Raw genomic sequence first — 19,839 nt, 5'->3', positions numbered from 1 at the left:
GAAGGAGTTTCAGTAACAAACAAAACAACGTGTAAAAGTAGATAGATAGATAGATAGGATTGTTTTGTGAGCGAGCTAATTTAAAAAGAAAAAAAAAATCCTGCAGATAATTTTAAATGAGAAAGGGTTGGGGGCTGTACTTCAATCTTGTTCCTGGTTTTCTGTCCTAAGTCTGTTTTTTATTAAATACTCTTTCAATATTCAGACGGATGTTTCCTGCAATGAGAGTGAAAATTTCAGGCCTAGATCCTCATCAGCAGTATTACATTGCTATGGACATTGTTCCTGTAGACAACAAAAGATACAGGTAAAGTAACAGTAATATTTAACACATGGGATGATGGGAACTGCAAAAAATATGGTTTATTTGTAAAATAACAAAGATTGTTCTTAACTCCCTTCCAAATTCCTATCTTCTTTTCACCCATGAACAATCCCAATGTTGGTGATTGTTTTTTGTTTTTGAGCTGATTTGTACATTTGGTTCATATATTGAACATCCTCTAGGTTACTCAAATTATTTTTTCCTATCATGTAAGCAACAGTCCTTTAGCCCCTTACTTGGGATTAGGCTCACTGTAATTAATAAGACTGAAGTGAGGTGGATTGTCTTTAGTGTTTGCAAATCACTTTGCTAGTCCAGTTGAGAACAACACTGTGAATGAATATGGAGACTACTCAGTGGGCTAAAGGTTTTGGGTATACAAGGCAACTGTGATTTGCCTGTTTGTGGCATGGAAGCAATGTTCTTTACCTCATCAAGACACAAAGGTGATGTGGTATGCCTCATTCAGATCTTGGCATCTTGACTGGCAGTTTCATTAGGAACAGCACAGAAGCCTCTTCCAGCTAATGGAAATGCTGGAGGAGGCTGCAAAAACTAAAAGAAGCAAAGTGGTTGCTTTGCTTTAGCCATAAAGAGGGGGTGGGGTGGACTTTGCTTCATGAAGCAGTTATAATAAGATGCTTTACATGAGCTTTTGTTGATGTAAAGCATCCCTTTAAAGCTCATACCAGGTCTTTGCATTAAAAAGAGAGGGAAATGGGAGACATACTGGCTAATTTTAATACCTTAGATCTGCCTTGAATTATTTCAAGATGGATCTTTTATTGCACAAGTTTTACTGCAGGAGGGATACATTTTCAAGATTGAGTCTACATGGCCATAATATGATTATGATTACTCCACTGGATATTGGTTGTCCTCTTCTCTCCTTGTTTCTTGGTTAGAAATTATAGCCTCCCTGCTCACCTGCTGTTATTTAATGCCAAGCCATTACATATCTGGATGGGAATGTAAACTTGTCTTGTACTACAAAGATCTGTTTGCAAAAAGCTTGAGGAGTTAATTTTTCCTAGCATTGTCCTTCCGTTTGTTGTTTTGTTTTTGCAGCAATAGAGATAGATGTATAGCAGTTCACTTTCATGCCATCCCCAGTAGCAAAGACATAGCCAAGATAGTTCAGTTACTCCTGTGTACCCTTGTTTCATGGAGCTAAGTAGATGTCCTGAGATAGATAGATAGATAGATAGATAGATAGATAGATAGATAGATAGATAGATAGATAGATAGATAGATAGATGTTTTTAAATGGAGATCATAGCTGAAGTGATGTTGGTGAAAGATTTGAGAAAGGTAGGACAGAAGCCTATTTTAAAAACTACTCCAAAAGAGTAATGGCAACAAAGATAATTTTCTTCTCTATCACTGTGGTATGCACACTAGTCAGGTAGTAGAGCTTTTTCAGATATACATGGATCTATACTTGGGTGTCCAAGAAATAATGAAGCTGGCTCAGTAGCTCAGTTAAGCAAAGGATTTTGCAGATAAATTCATTAGACTTGAATAGTATATTCAGTAATATAAATTCATTAGACTTGAATAGTATAATTAGTGGAGTTGAGTGGAGTTCTATTTTTCTGTAATTTTGATGGATATTTTTCAGTTTATAGAGCCCAAAGAGGTAGGGAAAATTCTGGAAAAATAACATATACCATGTGCATCCTTGAATGGTTCAGCCACGTCCTTCTTGGTTTATAAAAGCAAATGGAAGGAAGCTAGCCAAGTGGGAAAGAAGAGTTTTTGAATTCCATTATGTTGTGTAATTTCCAGGTTTTAATATACCATGTTTAGGAGTATATAATGGCATCTAATGTACGTTTGCTTCCCTTGGGAGTACAGATTACTGAGATTCATTTGAATCTGGGTTGACACTCATTATGGGTTGGAAATGCTTTTGACTGTCTTAGTAGATGTTCTTCAGTTGGGAATTTGATAGGGGAGTGAATCCCTTGTGGCTCCTCTTGACCTTTCATCAGTTCTAAGCAGCATGAAGTATGGTTTCCCTTTGAAAATCCTTTGCTTTCCACCTTGGTGTTACCACTATTTTGATGATACCTAGTCCTATCTGTCATAATACAAAGTAATGTTGATCTTTTGAAACACAGTTTGGTATTGCTAATGGATTGGATGAGGGCAAACAAAATAAAAACAAGATCTAGCTGCTCTTGGTCAGTAAAAAGTCAGATGAGGGAATTGGGGTTCAAATACTTAGTCTGAGGATATCCCTAGATTCATGCATAGTTTGGATACTTGGCTTTCATTGGTAGCCAGGAGTCCTTTGCTCAGCTCCAATATGCGTGTTACTTAAAGTGTCTGACTTGACACTGGTAACACCTGGTATAGTTACACCTGGATTAGATCACTACAATACATTCTGTGTAGGGTTGCCTTTGAAGACTGGAAACTTCAGCTAACTTAAAATGCCGCAGCCAGGCTGTAGACTGAGACCAGTTATAGAAAGCATGTGACTCTTTAGCTACAGTACTTACATGGCTGCTGGTTTGGGGGCACAATTCAGAGTGCTTGTTATAAAGTCTTAGATTGCATAAGGACAGTTTATCTGAAGAATTATCTTGTCTGAGATGAGTTGCCTGGCTGTCAGGTTCTTCTAAAGCAGGCTCTTTCTCTATCTCACCCAGACTTTATATGCATTTGGTGGGAGTTAGAGAAAGAGCCTTTTCAGTGGTTTGTACACATTTGGAACTCACTAGTGAAGAAAACCTATCCTGGTTGATAGCTGTGTACTAACATGCAAAAATATTTTTACTCAAACAAATATTTGATCTATAGAGCCAGAATGTCTCTTCTGCTGCTCTGTATTTGAACCTTTATGTCAGCTTAATAATAATTTATCAGGCTCTTGTCTTTATATGTTTATGTCATTCTACTGATTTTTAAATAATTTCATGTTATACTGTATTTTAACCATGGATGTTACTGTTAACCATCTTGGATATATAATTAAATTACATACAATTAATACGTCTTTCTGATTTCTAGTATGGAAAGTACTAGAATAGTTTGGTTCAGTTCTTTAATATATGCCATTGTTTCTATGAAATTGTTTGTGATACTTAGTGAATAGCTGTCAATAACATTTATTAAATATGTTAATGTAAGATTTCAATCATGTAGACCTTTGCCAAGGTGGTATATAACTGTACAAATATTCCCACTAGAATTCCTAAATTTGTAGGAAGGGAAACACAGTGAATGCTTTCAGAAAATTACAAATTTAAGAAGCTACCCATTTGTTTCCAGAATACATTTGCTGTAAAATTAGGCAAGTTTTACACATTCATTTCTCTGGGGAAAAGATTGTGTTTTTTTATTGGAAATAAAACCATTGTTTGAAAAATGTAATAATGGGTTCATTTAAAAAAAACCCAAGTTATTGAATATAAGAATATAACTTCCTTATATTTATTCTCCTATCTCCAATCCTGGTTTATCTTTTGGTTTTATAAAGAGGCCCAATCCTGCATTTCATGTGTACTGAAACTTCATGCTAATTGATTCTAGTGCATAATATTAGTGGTAATGCTTTTTCTGGGTCATTTATTATAACAGCTGAGAAATCTCAGTCAGCATATAAGGGTCAAAACAGATTAATAAAAAAATTCTGAATGTGAATTGCACTTGATCATCTTCAGTTGCAGATCTTAAATATGTTTTCTAGATAATCTTATTCAGTAGGATTTCTTTGTTTAGGATTGCTCTGCCCATCATGAATGCAAATATATTTGCAGGTTTTACACAAAGAGCCATATTTCTAAACTAACGTTAGCCTAATTTTTAAAATATTTTTTTTCACTACTGGCTTCAGTGAAACTTAAGTTCACAACTCATACAGATAATTTCTCATCCACATTTAATTCTGCATAGAAATAAAGATGTTAAATAGTTTGTTCTGAATAAACTTTCTGCTGAATATTTACTTAGAGCTATGGCATGAAGTCTTCTAACAGATTTAATGTTTGGGTTTATTTTAACATATATAATTTGCACTGATTGGCTTTGATTATGAGCCATTGATTCTGTTTTCTTGGCAGTAGGAGGGGGGTGTTGATTTTGTTGATTTATCCTTCTCATGCAGCCCTTTGCACTCAGTGATATAAAAAACATACGAATAGTCCTCCTGGATTAGGTCGAAATCCATCTTAATCCAACATTTCATTTCTCAATACTAGATGCTTCTGTGCACTTACAATCATGAAACGGACATGCCCCTCTTCCCCCGAGTTCCTTTGCATCTGGTGTTTGGAAGGTACTTCCACAACTTTCTTCCAAACGAATAAGCCTATGATAGGCCTACCTCCAGGAATCCCCTTTTAAAGCCGTGCAAGTTAATCATATCATATCTTGTGGTGGTGAATTCCACAGAGTACAGTCTGTTGTGAAGTATTGCAAGGAGGGACTGTTGACAAAACCCAGGGAAGGACATTGCTGGATCAAAAGCCCTTCTGTTAACGAAAGACTGTTTCTTTTTGTAGAAGGGGTATCTGGACTGCAGTTCTGACACCTTTACCTGGGAGTAATTCTTACAAAATACATGTAGTTTATTCCTGTACCAAGAAGACATTTTCACCTCTCAGCTAACAAACCTAATTCTGTTGTTCTTCCGAGCAAAGATTTTGTTGGTTCAAATTATAATATTTGAATTTATTTAATTATTTATTTAATAAACAATTTAATAAATATTTTATTTTTATTTTATATTAATTATTACAATATTAAATTATATTATTTATATGTATGCTTATAATATTAAATTATAAATTAAATTGAAATAATATTAATTATTTTATATTATATAAATTATATAAATAATTTACTAATTAATTAATTATCAGTGAGGAACAAATATGTTTATATATAATTCAGTTTACAGATAGAAAATACTGAATAATTTATTCAGTAATGAAACTGCTTCTATTGAAATATTATCACTAAACTTAAGTCAAGTTATAATAGTGATGTATAATGGAAGCTCTCTGGCCCTCAAAGGTTCATCATTCACTGAAATGACGCAGGCAGTTCCATGTTTGCTATCCTATAATTATTTGCAGTTTGAGACCTAACTCTTGTAAAATGGAAGGCTTTTTAAAAATTTTGTGTCATATATTACAGCTAAACAAGGTCATTTTAAATAGAAATACTTTTAGAATTAGTATTTCCTTTAGTAGAGATGCTAAAAGTAGAGATACTAAAATGTATGCAAAAGGTAAAGTTTTTCTTTTTCTTTTTTATAAAAGATACTGTCTTATGTTTATTTATTTATTTATTTGTTGGATTTCTCCCCCCGCCCATCTCCCCCACAATAGGGGACTCTGGGCAACTGTTGGGTGAGCCCACCGCACAAATATATTACTAGCTTCACTTTTTAGCTTAAGTAGATTTTTTTAAACAAAATCCTATAAATTATACACAAATATAATAAAATAGCCCTGAGAAGACTTAGAAATTTAATGTCTATCCCTTTAGAAGAGATCCACATTGAATTTGTCTTTCTTTTAAAATACTGCTTTGGAGTATCAAATATTAAGTTACAATTTTTACATACTATTATATTTCATTTTTAAATCTCTGTATTATTGTAATGGGTAGATTATAGAAAACAGGTAAATGAAAAAAAATGTTGATACAAAGTGTTTTGGAATGAGATTTTATTTTGAAAAAAACCCTCTCTTTTTTCTTCTGTAAATATGTCTCTGTGCCTGACTTTTTAGAACAGCATTCCACCCTGCCCCCCACTCCCCCAAGGTCTGCACGGCCCCAATCCTGCTGTCTTTTAGTAAGGACTTAAGACCTGACTCTTCCTGAAGACACTGGGCTGGGACAGTGCATGAAGTGTAACACACTTTGAATCTGTCTTCCCCAGTATGGTGATTATATTGTTGTGATGTTTTAGTTTTTTCTATTTTGATGTTTTTAACCCCCTTGTAAGCCACCCAGGATCTCTAGGGGAATAGGCAGCCTTAGGAATTGAATAAATAATAATAATTTATTTACTATATTGTTTTCTATGCCAAGCATCATGAAGCAAGTTAGTCAGAAATAAAATGCATAATAAAACCCTACAATAAAACAATATAAAACAACATTAAGTAAAACCTATTCATGGAGAGGGGAGAATTACAGAGTATGCTTTTATTGTAACAAACTTTTGCAAAAGAGTACAGGTAGTCCTCACTTAATGACCACAATCGGAACTGGAATTTAGGTTGCTAAGCAATGTGGTCGTTAAGTGAATCATCACATGATTGGACCTGATTTTGTGGCACTTGTTAAGTGAATCACTGCTGTTGTTAAGTGAACCGCATGGTTGTAAAGCAAATCATGTGGTAATTAAGTGAATCATGCTGTTCTCCATTGATTTTACTTGCTGGACGTCAGCTGGAAAGGTTGCAAATGGTCATCACATGACCCTGGAACACTGCAACTGTCATAAGTGTGAGCTGGTTACCAAGCACCCGGATTGTGATCACATGGGCGCAGGGGCACCGCAACAGTCTTAACTTCAGGCACCGGTCGTAACTCACTTTTTTAGCACTGTTGTGACTTCGAATGATTGCTAAACGAACAGTCGTTAAGCGAGCATTACCTGTATTTCCGTTGTGAATGTCCTAAATCTCAGGGTTTTTTCCCCCCTGTAGGTATGTTTATCATAGTTCCAAATGGATGGTAGCTGGCAATGCTGACTCACCTGTGCCTGCCCGTGTGTACATTCATCCGGATTCACCTGCCTCAGGAGAGACTTGGATGCGGCAAGTGATTAGCTTTGACAAGCTGAAGCTTACAAACAATGAACTGGATGACCAGGGTCATGTGAGTTTTTTATATTTTTTTTTTTCCAGCAATGTTAGCATGAGACAGTCACTTTTAAAAATAAACAAACAGACCTTTGGACTTCATGTTAACAAAAAATGATGGATTTAGCAAAGCTTATGTCAGCTTCTGCTAATAAATGGTTTCATATTTTGCTACATCAGTGAATTAGTAATAGGTTGCCATTTATTTTAGATGTCTCTTTTGGACCTTTGGACAGAAACAAAACTGAACATATGAAAATGATCAAAACTGAAAGTACAGAACCACGAGTATACTTTGCCTTTCTCTATATAGTTGATGGATCTTAAAAAAGAATAGTGAAAAAGCATAGACTATAAATCCTTAAAATAAGAGTTCTCAACATACAGAAATCATAGATGCACTGAAGAAAATGTAACTCATGATTTTATAAAATAATTTTTGCAAAGATCCCATGAGGTTTATGCGGTACTCAGAAGGAACAACATGAGAGCTGTGTTCACTCTGATAATGATTTATTACCTACCTTATACAGCAAGACCTTTTCACAGCTGAAGTTCATTACATCTGCAAAACTGGAAGGGAATTGTGTAGTTTAACTGTTCTGTTTGAAAGCTCTAAATTGTTTAGTTATGACACTAGCTCATTTGATAATATGTGCTATAGGAATATTTCCATACTTTTCAAACAAGGAAAAAAAGGAATACAGATCAGTGTCTTTAAAAATGCTTAAATACATATCACAAGTTGGTAAATTATTATATAAAATGGTTTTGAGTTGAGCATTTTTGATCATATATTTTCAAAAATTCAGAAAAAGGTAACTACATAGACTTTAAAAAATAGGCTGCATTTTGGAGGTACGTAAGGGCCTTTTTAAGAAAGTTAGAAATTCAGGTTCTCCCTTGTGACTGCATTTTGTGGAAGCAGGGATTTGTATGTTACCCTAAATCTATTTCAACTTGCAGTTCTAGTTGAAATACAATTTAGATTGAGTATTATATTGAGTATTTTAAGTTAAATTTAAATTTTGTAATTTTGCTTGATAAACTATTAATCTAATCTATACTGTTACAATGGAGGGATGATACTGTTGAATATCAGATATTAGGAAATGGCTTATACAAATGAAATTGAGTTCTAGAGAGATGGATTATTAATTGACATAAGAATAGCTGACATAATTCTGGAAAATCTATATGAAATTTTGATATTCATTAAATTCATATTATGATTATGTCTTGTTTTACCTCCTTGCCTTGTCTTATTAACAGTGCAGAGGTACAGATTACCTGTATCTTCAGGTCAGTGTTAGGCAAGATTAATTGTGGCTGGGAATTGGCACTACTAACTTAATTCTTTTGTAAATGATCTTTTAGATGACAATGCATTTTTGTAAGACAGTTAAAACTAAATAATTCTTAATGTAGTTTATTCCTAAATTAATGAAGTTTGATTCTGTGAGATCCTCAAATGAATCAAGGGAATCAAATAAAAAAGGAGTCAAGAGCAATACATAGAAATTCCTATCATTTTGGCAGGACTGTTAGATATCTGCATCTAATTTAAACAGGAGTAGAGAGAGTGGCCTCAAATGTCAATGGTATGTTTTAGACAAAAGCTATAGTCTTATCAAACGCTGCTTTAGTGTAGTCATTTTAAATGAATTTATTCAGAAGCAGCACTTGGAAAACTGCTGAAATTGCACTTTATTCAGCAAAGGGTTCACCCTCACTCTGCAGTTGACCATAAATGGCATGAATTGATTGCCCACAATAATTTTCATTGACCATACAGGTATTCAAACCTCTCCGAGATGGATAACAACACAGCCATCCTCAGGATAGGTGCAGAAAACAAGTTTTCACATTGAGAGGGTTTACTTAAGTCCTTTTTGAATTGAAAACTATATAAACCTTGCAATGTATTATTCATATTGTGGAATGCTTTAGAATTACTGAAATGTCCTGCATTAATGAATACCTCAGTTTGGAAGAAAGTCAAGTAGCTTTCTTCTGGATCAATTAAAAACATATACACCCAATTGATTCAAAACTAACAATTTGAAATTTGAGATAAAAGTTTATATAAAAAAATTGAGATTTGAAAGAATGTCATTTATTGTTACCCAGTCAGAAATATAAAATGGAGAAAGACTATTCTAAAGTATATAGTTTTAATTATTTAGCCACCATGACTGAATGAGAAAGTATTTTGAGATGGTGGAATTATTGCACGTTGAACAAATCACAAGGGATTATGTGTCTTATATAAATAAAGAGATGAATATTGGTACGATATTGTATATATTAATGCTGTTATAAGCTTGCAGATACATTAAATGTTATATAATTTCATTGGAGCTTTTAAATATATTATTTAAATAATAGAATATTTTATACCTTGTTATAAATGTTTATTATCTAGAAGCAGACTGGATTTAATGCCAAAATACTCCAATATACACTGTTCAGACTTGTCAGGGTAAATGTGATTGTTTGATAAATACATATTTACCATTTATACTTTCAATGTCTATTATTATTATGCTGTGGATATTTTAGTGTATTGATGTTGAAAGCTTCTGAGAGTTTTTAATAAATAATTCTCAATTTGAAAATATAAAAAACAGTAAATTTTGCCTGATCTGAAACATAGGAAATTAAAAATAGTTTAAATTGCCCATTCATTTATATACCATTTTCATCAATTTCATCTAATTTTAATACTTTCAAGAGGTATTTCCTAGTATTGGGAATTATGATCTTTACAATGACTTGCAAAGACATATTTGCAGAGATGAAATCATTTATCTCTTTATATTTAGAAGACCTGTTAATTAAGTTTAATAACAATAATACTTACAAAGCAGTCTAATCCCAGTTAGATTGCTGCTTACTTTTACAAAAGACTATGTCAAATGTAATAGCACCTTTGGATAGCTTTAGAAAATATGACATATTACCATATTTATTGGACTTTCAAAATCTGTGTATATTTATATATTATTCTTTTTCTTTTTTCTGGAGTCAAATGCCAGTAGAACAGAATTTTAAGCTGAATGTTTTTCATTTTCATATAGGCTGAAAATTATTTGTAATATCAATTAAACTGTTTCTCCACTTGGCATTTCTAAATTTGTTTTTCCCATATAATTTTATAAGTTTCATAAAATAAATACCTGAGCCATCCTTAATACAGTGCATATTCATAGTTGAACTAATGGAAGTTAAAAATGTACAAATTAGAGTAAATAATCTTGTTCTTATTTCACTGAGCCAAAGAATACCGATGCCTCCTTTTGTATTTACAGTACTTATTGACACACTATTTTCTTCTCCCAAATATACCAAAAAGAAAAAAAACTTTGCCTTTTCTTTCCTTCTGTAATTTCTTTGTTTATTATTGTAAGATTTATTACATTCTTCCATCAGCATAAAGCAAATTATTTTACTGGTATTAAAAAAGTAGCTTGTTTATTCACTGCATTATAAATCATTAATGTGCTTATTACTAAAATTATTGTACCTGTTTTTGAAATATTTTTCTGTATTCTCTCTTCCTTTAACAGTTCCCAAATTTTTAACTATAGTCTCAGTGGAAAAAAGCCTGTTTCAGTCATGGTTATGAAAATATAATTGAAAGCATAAAAGAGGCATTAATAAAAAAAACCAGTTAAAAATACCAACATACTAGTATATATCTTTTTAAATTATGCACTTTCTTCACTTGTAGTTAAGATCAGTACCACAATGCTCTGGTAATCTCAGTGTTCCCCCTTCACCATAACCCACATTTTAAGCAGTCTTACACTTATCCTTTGCCTTTCAGAAAAATAACCAGTTTTTCCTGCTGAATATCTATAAATTTTATTCTGTTTCCCACCCTCAAACCTTTTAGGGGAGATGTTTTCATGTGACCAACTCTGCCTTGGCGCATCATTGATAAACTCCTGACAGAAGTTTGGACAATTCATAACATTGCTTATTCATCAACCAATTGGTATCTTCAAAATATTCCCCTCTGCCTCAGAAGACAAGAAGTTAGCTGGAGCCAAGGACAGCATGTTGCTGTCCCAGTAAACTAGTATGTCAGGACATCAAGGGCTGATTTGTACTAAAGACCATTAGCAAGGAAAGACTTTGATTTTTAAATCTTCAGTCCAACACAAAATTAGGCATTCTAAACTAGATAAACTCCAGTTGAAAACATTTGAAAACAAATGTTAATTTTCAATGGCATGCGTTGTCTGAAAATGTACATATGTACTGTTTCTATGGTTCTAAATGCGGAATAATTGCTAGTGTTGATCCTGCAGATTTGCATATTTAGAAATTGCAGAGCAAGTATAAAATTATGTCTAGGATGAAAAGATTAAAATAGAGTCCTATTAGATTAGACCAACAAGTCCTCTAATGTAGTATCCTATTTCCCATAATCCCCAGTCAAGATGCCTACCTCTAAAGAATGTGTTCAGTCTGCACTGTTTGGCCACAGTAGAGCTGTGTAAGATGTATGTTCTGTAGTTAAACATTTATAACTGAATACATTTTATAGAAACCTAAAGTAATATTTATAATCCAGATTTAGCTGTAATCCTGATTTAGTTCCTTGGAGTGACTCCAACTGAACTTCGTAGTGCATAGTCTTGAATAATACCATTGAATAAAAAAAATTTTTACAGTAAGGGTGAATGTCTACCAACAAAGCAAGGTCATGGTAACGAAAATTAGAAATGGGGACACAAATACAAGTTGAGTGTATAGCTTTCAAGCGTCTCTTGAAAGCTGTAAATTTCTACTCTAAAAATATCTATGTATTGATTATTTTATTTTTGTAGAAAGGCTAGAAATTCAGCAATTTGTTCATTATTATCCGTGCAGACACACTGTCTTGAAATTCTAAATCTGTGAGGCACGACAGATGTAGCACAGTAGTATGGTCCTTGATATCACAGATATGCTGATTAAATTTGGTTTCTTGTTATGCTGGGTGTTTTACAAATACTTAAGTGCTGCTTGCATGAAAAGAGATTTAGTGAAGTTTGGTATCTTTTACCAGTTTATTTGTACTTTACTCTGATTTTCTTGCTTTACCTTATCTATATTAGTAAAAATTGAAATAACGTAAATGCATTTTAGTTGGACATTTTAACTCTTGTGGATGTGTTATATTGTGAAGATACAACATAATCATCATGCTGATTTCTACCAATTTCTCCCTTGATCTGCATACGTTTGTGTTGCAACTGTACCACTTCTAAGCATAACCAAAAGATTTTCAGGAATATGCAAAAGGAAGGGGAAAGCAGGAGGTTTGAAATATAGTTAGGATTGAAACTGCAGTATAGTATTAGAAATTGAGAAATACTCTTAGGCTTTTTATGGTGAACTTTAAAAAATATTATTTCAGTGTCAATTTTTTTTTATCTCAGTTATAAATACACATTCAGGAATATATCCTATTGAAATGAGGGATACTTATTTCTAATCCTGAATATTACTCTAACTTGAGTGAACTTTGCACAATTGTAACAGACCATTTTTGTACACATTATGGCCATGCCCAGTACTTTTTAGCATAAGAAAGAAACATAATAGTTCAATTTGTTAATTTCATCCAGAAGGCTTTGACATGAAAGTAAGTTCAAACTAAGTCCCATTAATTTTGTTGAAGCTTATACCCAAGGTATTGCCTTCATGAAAATGAAGGGGGAAGTTCCTATATACAGTGATTTTTATTTTTCAGATTTTTCTTGGAAACAATAGCCCACAATGCATTGGCCTCTCATTCTTAGAGGGAAGATTGTATCTTTCCTTCTAATTTCTCCAACCAATCCCAGAATTCTCTTGTACTGAGAAGAAATCATTTATCAACATTGCACCATCTGGAGATGTCGGGTTATTAACATTGTTTTGTCAAGTCAAAATCTTTGGCCAGTTATTGCTGTAAGACAACCAGTGGCGGTACTTTTTTTACAGAAGTCTGTTGGCAAATGAGTAACAACAAAAATAATCCCTCATTGTGCAAATGAGTCTCTAGATGGAAAAATAAATAAATAGCTTTCCATATGGATAGTGCCAAAAGCATTCACACTCACTCATTCCCTTCTCTCTCTCACACACAAAGAAGTGTATTAACATTTTCAGAATTATGGGGTGATTTCTTCTTCAATGCAATTTTACCAAAGCAGTATAAAACATCCAAAAATATCTAGAATACTTTTGAAATGTTTACTTCAGCAGAATGATTGTTAATATCTTGTTCTGTATAAAGATGCAGATGTTGGGGAAAGTATATGGGGGAAACTTATCTAAGCATTTTTGGTGTGCATCTGATATAACTGTCAAAAATGAGAGTTCAGTGTAATGGAAGTTTACGTATATGGAGTTTTGCTTATCCAAAAGAGTGTCACTTTCCCAAGTGAGGAGTGATTTCATTTAAAAGTATCCTAATTATAGCCAAGACTTTCGTTTTTTTTTTCAAACATAAAATCGTTCCATTTTTGGGCACAATAAGATTTCATGGTATTTGGCATTCAATAGGATATCATAAATGGAAGCTAGGGAAGGATATGCAATGCTGAATTTAATATTTTTTGGCCAATAATGAAACAGGAAATTAAAAATTTTATTCATTTTAATTTGATACTCTTGGCTGGTAGCCATCAAACTTCAAAACAAAACGAACAACTTTTACAAATGTCATAGATAAATTTTTGATCTGAAGCAAATTCAGATGCACCCTAAAACTGATATATTTTCTCCAGAAAATTTTGAAAATTATGATTCATAAGATATGAAAATATTGCCATGTTTGCTCTAGAGGTTTCACATGAAGAATTTTGAACTAAGGAAGGAACAAAAAGAAATGAGTTTTCAGAGATCTAGTGGACTTTATATAGTCTGATGGATTCTGTGTTTTACAACTCTTTTTTAGGGATATTGGGCAATCAAGAATCTGTATTGTCTAAATGAAAATATTTCTAACTCCCTTTGAGGCCTGCTGAGTCTTTGTACTTTCAGTTTTTAACTAGGTCATTGAGCTTTTAGTTTTGCCACTCAATTTCCATTTGCTTTTGCTTTGCTCAACCTCAAAGTTCATTACCAATATGTTACAGTGAGTCTACATACATACACACACACACACACATGAACAGTGGCTATTCTAATTTTTTATAACAACTTTCCCCAACTCAGTGTTCTGCAGTTATTTTGTACCTCAACTCCAACAATTCCTAAATATCATGTGGACTGGGAATGATGAATGCTGAGGTTCAACACTTCTGTGATACTAGATGGGGAAATTACTGCACCATGAAGGAAACTTAATATAGAAAAGCCAGCTGAGGGCTATAGGATTCGTTTGAAAACTTGCTATCTGGATGAATACACTGAGATTTCATCAATGAGCTAGGAGATAGAATGAAAAAGGGGAATAAGAGAGGAACAATGAGTGGACAAAGAGAAGTCCTGTTTGAATACTGGCAAGGAAGACTGGCATATTTGCAGGGTGGGTAGGAATTAGTTTCATGAATAGTCATGAGTAGATTGTTTGAAGCATTAGTCTGGAGTACTTGTATGCAGATTTATTATTTGGGGTTAGAATCTTCTTTGCAGGATTGCCTGCATTCTCTATCAAGCTTTGTGCCTTCTGCCTATGCTTGGGGGGGTGGGGTATGTGTTGACTGTCAGGCTTAGAATCAATTGGGCATCCTTCTATTTTGGTTGGAATGGATCAACTCTCTAACTTTTGTAGTTGTGTGAACCTCATTTGTACCATGTTTTTAGACTGGTGGCCACAGATGCTGGCAGGCACATGCCAAAGATGCTGAGAACATAGCTAGCAGTTCTGGTCTAAGGGGATCTAAAGGATATGATGACTATCCCACTATAATGTAGCAGTGAGATATCTTTGATTCTGATTAAATTACAGTCTAAGATTTCCTCTGCCTGTGATCTAGGTTATGCTATCCTAATGCAAAGATTTTTAGGATGACACGGTCCCCTTCGTATTCTTACGACAGTAATAGTAAGAATTTTTTTAAATGATTGTATACTGTATAATAAGTGAAAGATGAAATTATTCCTTGTAACTGGATATATTCAGTAGCTGATTAATATTACTTCATGATTTCTTCATGATTCATCATGAAGTTCTAGAATATTTCTGAAAATCTTTAGCCTAATCTGGACAGAATCAGCTTCAGTCCAACAACCCTCTTTTCTTTTCAGTGTATGCTTATTGCTTCTGATGGGTTAAAATCATCATTCAAAGCATCCTATTGAACTGAAGCTGACTAATTTTGAGATTCAGCACAGTATATTTGCTTTGCCCCAGAATAAAGCAAGATAGGCTTAAATATTATTATATTTAAAATATTTATGTAGAAGAAACAGGAAGAAAACTAGTTCTTTCTTTCTCTTTTTAAATATAGATAATTCTTCATTCTATGCATAAATACCAGCCACGTGTCCATGTCATTCGAAAAGACTGTGGAGATGATCTCTCCCCAGTCAAAGCCATTCCTTCTGGGGACGGTGTGAAGGCATTCACTTTTCCTGAAACTGTTTTCACTACTGTCACAGCATACCAGAACCAGCAGGTAACTTTTGTTTTATTTTGTTTTAATGCTGATGGCTCATTAGGATGGACATTCATTAAAGTCTAGACAAACAGAAGAAATTCTGTTTCTTGGCAAACAGCAAAAAAAAAAAAAAAAAAGCCATTTAATAAGGGGAGGGAGGGGGAAGTGCATCCAGACTTGCAAAATTCTGTTACTATAGCTTTACAATAAAAGCAGTACTGACCTACATGATATTGAATTCCTAGTCTGATCTACTTTGAAGGGCTGACAGGAAGGGAAGATCGAAAACTGTACTGAGTGGATACACCACTGTCCCCTTCAAGGCAGCTGGTATCAGTCCATCTCCCAAAGAAGCATTAGTCACCTCTTGAATCCAACTCTACACCCCTCTCCTGGCTGCCCAGAGGAAGTAGATGAGAAACATATCCAGCCTGCAAGTAGTAGAACTTATGCTACAGAAGTCCTTATCCACTTTCCCAGACTCTACAAACTCAAAGGGATCCCAGATGACATCATAAGATGCTGCCCCCACTCATCATGCTCAGAGCAAATATGAGCAATTATACCTGCAAAACGCCTAATCAACATGTTAGAAAGGTATCATCCTGCACATTCTTCCCCAACCAGATATGAGCCACCACGTAGAGAACCATGGGATAATATCTGCGGGTGCAGTAAAAATAGAGAGATACAAATGCTTTGTTGCTCTTTCCACAACATTCTTAACCTGGGCATGGTCAATTTAATTTACACAATAGAACAACATGCATTTGAACACAGTATTAGATGTTCATTATTTAAAATAACTGGCTGAAATGAAGTCAGAAGGCTGCAGTTAATTCTCTCTTTGTTCACAAATGTATATGCCAAGAGCATTTTCACCTACCAGTGGATCTCTGTAGCCTCCAAAGAATAAGAATGGAATTTAACAACTGGATTTTGTATTTCCCAAAATGAGAGAGAGTACCTAACATGCATATTCCTTGTTCCTGACAAGTTTTGGAGAGTCTGTACTGTAAGTGAATATAACCTGATAAGTCTATTTTGTATGTCCTGAGAGTGCCATCACTTGTTCTAAGACTGACCTATCATAGAGATGGCTCAGTCGTCAGCCATAATTTCCTCTCCCTGCTTTTCTTTTTAAACAAACATACAGACTAATAAGATGGTGAGTTCTTAGAAATGTAATAGCTTACAACTCTTTTGTTAACCAGGATAACACAAACTGGTTAATCAGGATAACAAAATCTTTTGTTAAGCAGAGTAACGAAAACAAAGTCTTTTCTGAACCAGGGTAGGCCATGTTTTGGCAGGCAAGGACCAAATTCTACATTTGGCAAGAATGCTGGGTCATGTTGATTATGCAAATAGAAGAGACCTAGACTTGTTTTTGTTTTCCTGGGTTTGGGAGAAGAGTTTTGAGGTCTTTGTTTTTTAAAGTTATTTTCTTCTGTCTTTACATTTTACATATGTTTCCTTGCTTGAGAATGGCACATAACCATACCTCCAGATTTCATCCATTATGGTCTGGGAGCCATAAAAAAATGTGCTCGTAGTCTGCATGTAGCAGTTGCTACCACAGTTGTAAGTGCAAATAGCATTGCTTCAATATGGATTTTAAATTAGAGGCTAGAATGGTGTTTTGTGCTTTTGAAGACCCATTGATACGCTCTGGTCAGGACACAGATTCAACTCTGGCTCTTCACTGTTAATCGCGGAAAACCACCCATGGTAAAAATGGGTCCCCCACTTCAAAAGTCACATCCAGCTGCATATGCTTTTATAAGACCGAAACTGAAATGGATGCTCTTCCTCATTGTCTTGTGTAACTCTTACACAAAACATCCAAATCCCACTTACAAGCCTTTGCAGTTTTAACTGTATTTTATCCATTGTATTTATTTTATTTGTAGTTTAATATTATCTACTTATTTATGTTGCCCTTGGAAAGCCATATGACTCCTAAGCCAGCTTGAAGCAGTAAGTCATAGACAATAAAAAAAAAAAAAAATCACTAAAGCACAATTTAAATCCAGAAATGCCAGCCATTAAAGCACCCCATAGTGGAAAAAAACTGTTAGATGTTGAAAGTAAAATCAGCAATAAAACCATTTTGAGGAAGCCTTGAAAAATTAAATAGGCATTTAAGGATCTGTTAAAAGCGGTTAGTGTAGTTGGTGTAATACAAGTTTGATGGACCTCGAAAGATAACCCATTCCGTAGGTGTGGCTCTGATTAGTTGCTCATTAATAACTGCAGAAAAGACTCTTTCACTTGGATTACCTAGTTTACAGCCTTCAAAAATATACAAAAAAACCTAAATTATCTTAAAGCATAAGCAGATTAATACAGTTGAATGCTGTCCTTCAGTTATATTGTTTCTAAGCCATTCCCTCCTGTTTATTTAATAATTTTACTCCACATTAAAAAAATTGATGTGGCAACAACTTTCAGAAAGGCTCTTGGGACTTCATGTATGTATTTTAGGGCTGTTTGCAAACTGCAGTTACAGGTTATGCACCCTTGATATAAGGGTTTAAAGACCAAAACCAACACTTTGAATTATGCTCAGAAACATGATTGTAACAAGTGTAGTTGGTGTAATGTAAGAGTTACGTATTCCTGCTACTTGGCTTTATGAACACTTGCATCATCTTGAAAAACAGCTTCATCACAGTAGTTTAGCCTGGAGATTATTCTTGCATGGATAATTAAGGTTGACTCTTGCTCTCTCCACATTGAGCTACAGCTGGTGCAACAGTTTAAGCTGATAAGCATTTCTGGACAGCACAGCTATACAAATTTTCAATTAACATTGACTTCAGAAAAATTTCCCAACTTTCATTTAATTTAATATTTTAATTATTTAATTAAATTTAATATTCCTAGAGAACTTGCAACCACATAATCAGAGTCATATAGTTGGAAATAAACTTTAAAGGTAATCTAGTCTAACCCCCACTCTGCAGGATCCATACAGCATCTCGGACTGCAACAACATGTGGGAAAGACCTTGGGAGACTGGGCCAAGAGACACTGCCAAGGGAATGGTCAGATAAGACCGTATAGCCCACAGCTGGATAGTGGGTGGGGCAAGAGGTTCAGAAGAGACCCTCCCTAGTTTCTCAGGCTGTAAAGGAGACGGGGGGGGGGAAGAGAATGGTACTTTCAGACTTCCAAGATTCTGTCAATGTAGCTTTACAACAAAGTAGAATTAGCTCATCTGATTCCTATCTGGTTTACTCCATATGACCATCCAGCTTCTGTATGAAGTCCTCCAACAAAGAAAAACTTGCCACTTCATGTGGCTGCCTGTTCTACTGCCTGACCCTCCTAGTTCTCTGGAAAGTAAAGGCAAGGGATGGGGGAAGGGCTTGCAAGATTGATATCAGTTCTTTGAGGTAGTCCAGATAGGAAAGCAAAACCATGGGTACTAATACTACCTTTATTGTAAGGTTACAGTAACAGAATTCTGCAAGTCTGAAAGCCCTTCCCCCCTCCCTTGTCTTTACTTTCAATAGAATTAGGGAAGGTCTCTTCTGAGATGCTTTCTCCACCCCCATCCCTTCTTCAGACTCAGATTTCTCTTATCAGACCATTGTCTAGGCTGTGGCTCTTCCACCTGTCTCCCAAGGTTATTCTCACATCCCATTACACTTTCCCCTAAGGTACCAGTCACCTTCATGTCTTCCTCCCTCTTGGTGAAAATTATGTCCAAGATACTCTTGGGAAAATTAGATTCCTGGCAGATGTCAGGTTAATTGAAATCTCTCTACTATTGCATGCCTCTTCCAAAGGAAAAAAAACCCTAGTCATCTGATACAAAAATGCCTCATGTGCATCTTCTGTTTGCCGAGGCAGTCTAAGATAAGTTCCCACAACGGTATAATTTTTGCTTCTCCTTTTTTTCTTCCCCAACACTTTCAATAGGATTTCCATGCTCCAATCCCTGCATGTCTATGCAAATACATCTATTCTTCATGTATAGTGCAATCCCTCCATCTTTTCTCTTGAATAGGTTTTCCAGTGCTATGTGACAAACATAGCTAACATTCATCAAGTGTTGCCTATGACACCATATCACAGCATATTTGCCTTC

General features: G+C 34.6%; 1 protein-coding gene across 2 annotated transcripts in view; it reads left to right on the top strand.

The window, feature by feature from the left end:
- Window positions 1-19,839, top strand: part of TBX18 (T-box transcription factor 18) — a 42,658-nt gene that overhangs the window by 6,130 nt on the left and 16,689 nt on the right. The window contains exons 3-5 of one of the 2 annotated variants that reach the window (XM_088138161.1): window positions 206-307; window positions 7,000-7,171; window positions 15,591-15,758. In XM_088138161.1, the coding sequence (XP_087994287.1) occupies window positions 206-307; window positions 7,000-7,171; window positions 15,591-15,758 (442 nt within the window). The remainder of the gene's footprint in view (window positions 1-205; window positions 308-6,999; window positions 7,172-15,590; window positions 15,759-19,839) is intronic. The other variant, XM_088138164.1, reaches the window with a different exon arrangement.

The sequence above is a fragment of the Python bivittatus genome, unplaced genomic scaffold (assembly GCF_059951505.1).
Source record: "Python bivittatus isolate LINGU-HERP-01145 unplaced genomic scaffold, Pbiv_v1 ctg000020_np1212, whole genome shotgun sequence".
Taxonomy (NCBI): domain Eukaryota; kingdom Metazoa; phylum Chordata; class Lepidosauria; order Squamata; family Pythonidae; genus Python; species Python bivittatus.
The sequence above is the reverse complement of the archived record's forward strand: the minus strand, read 5'-3'. Positions and strand labels throughout refer to the sequence as shown.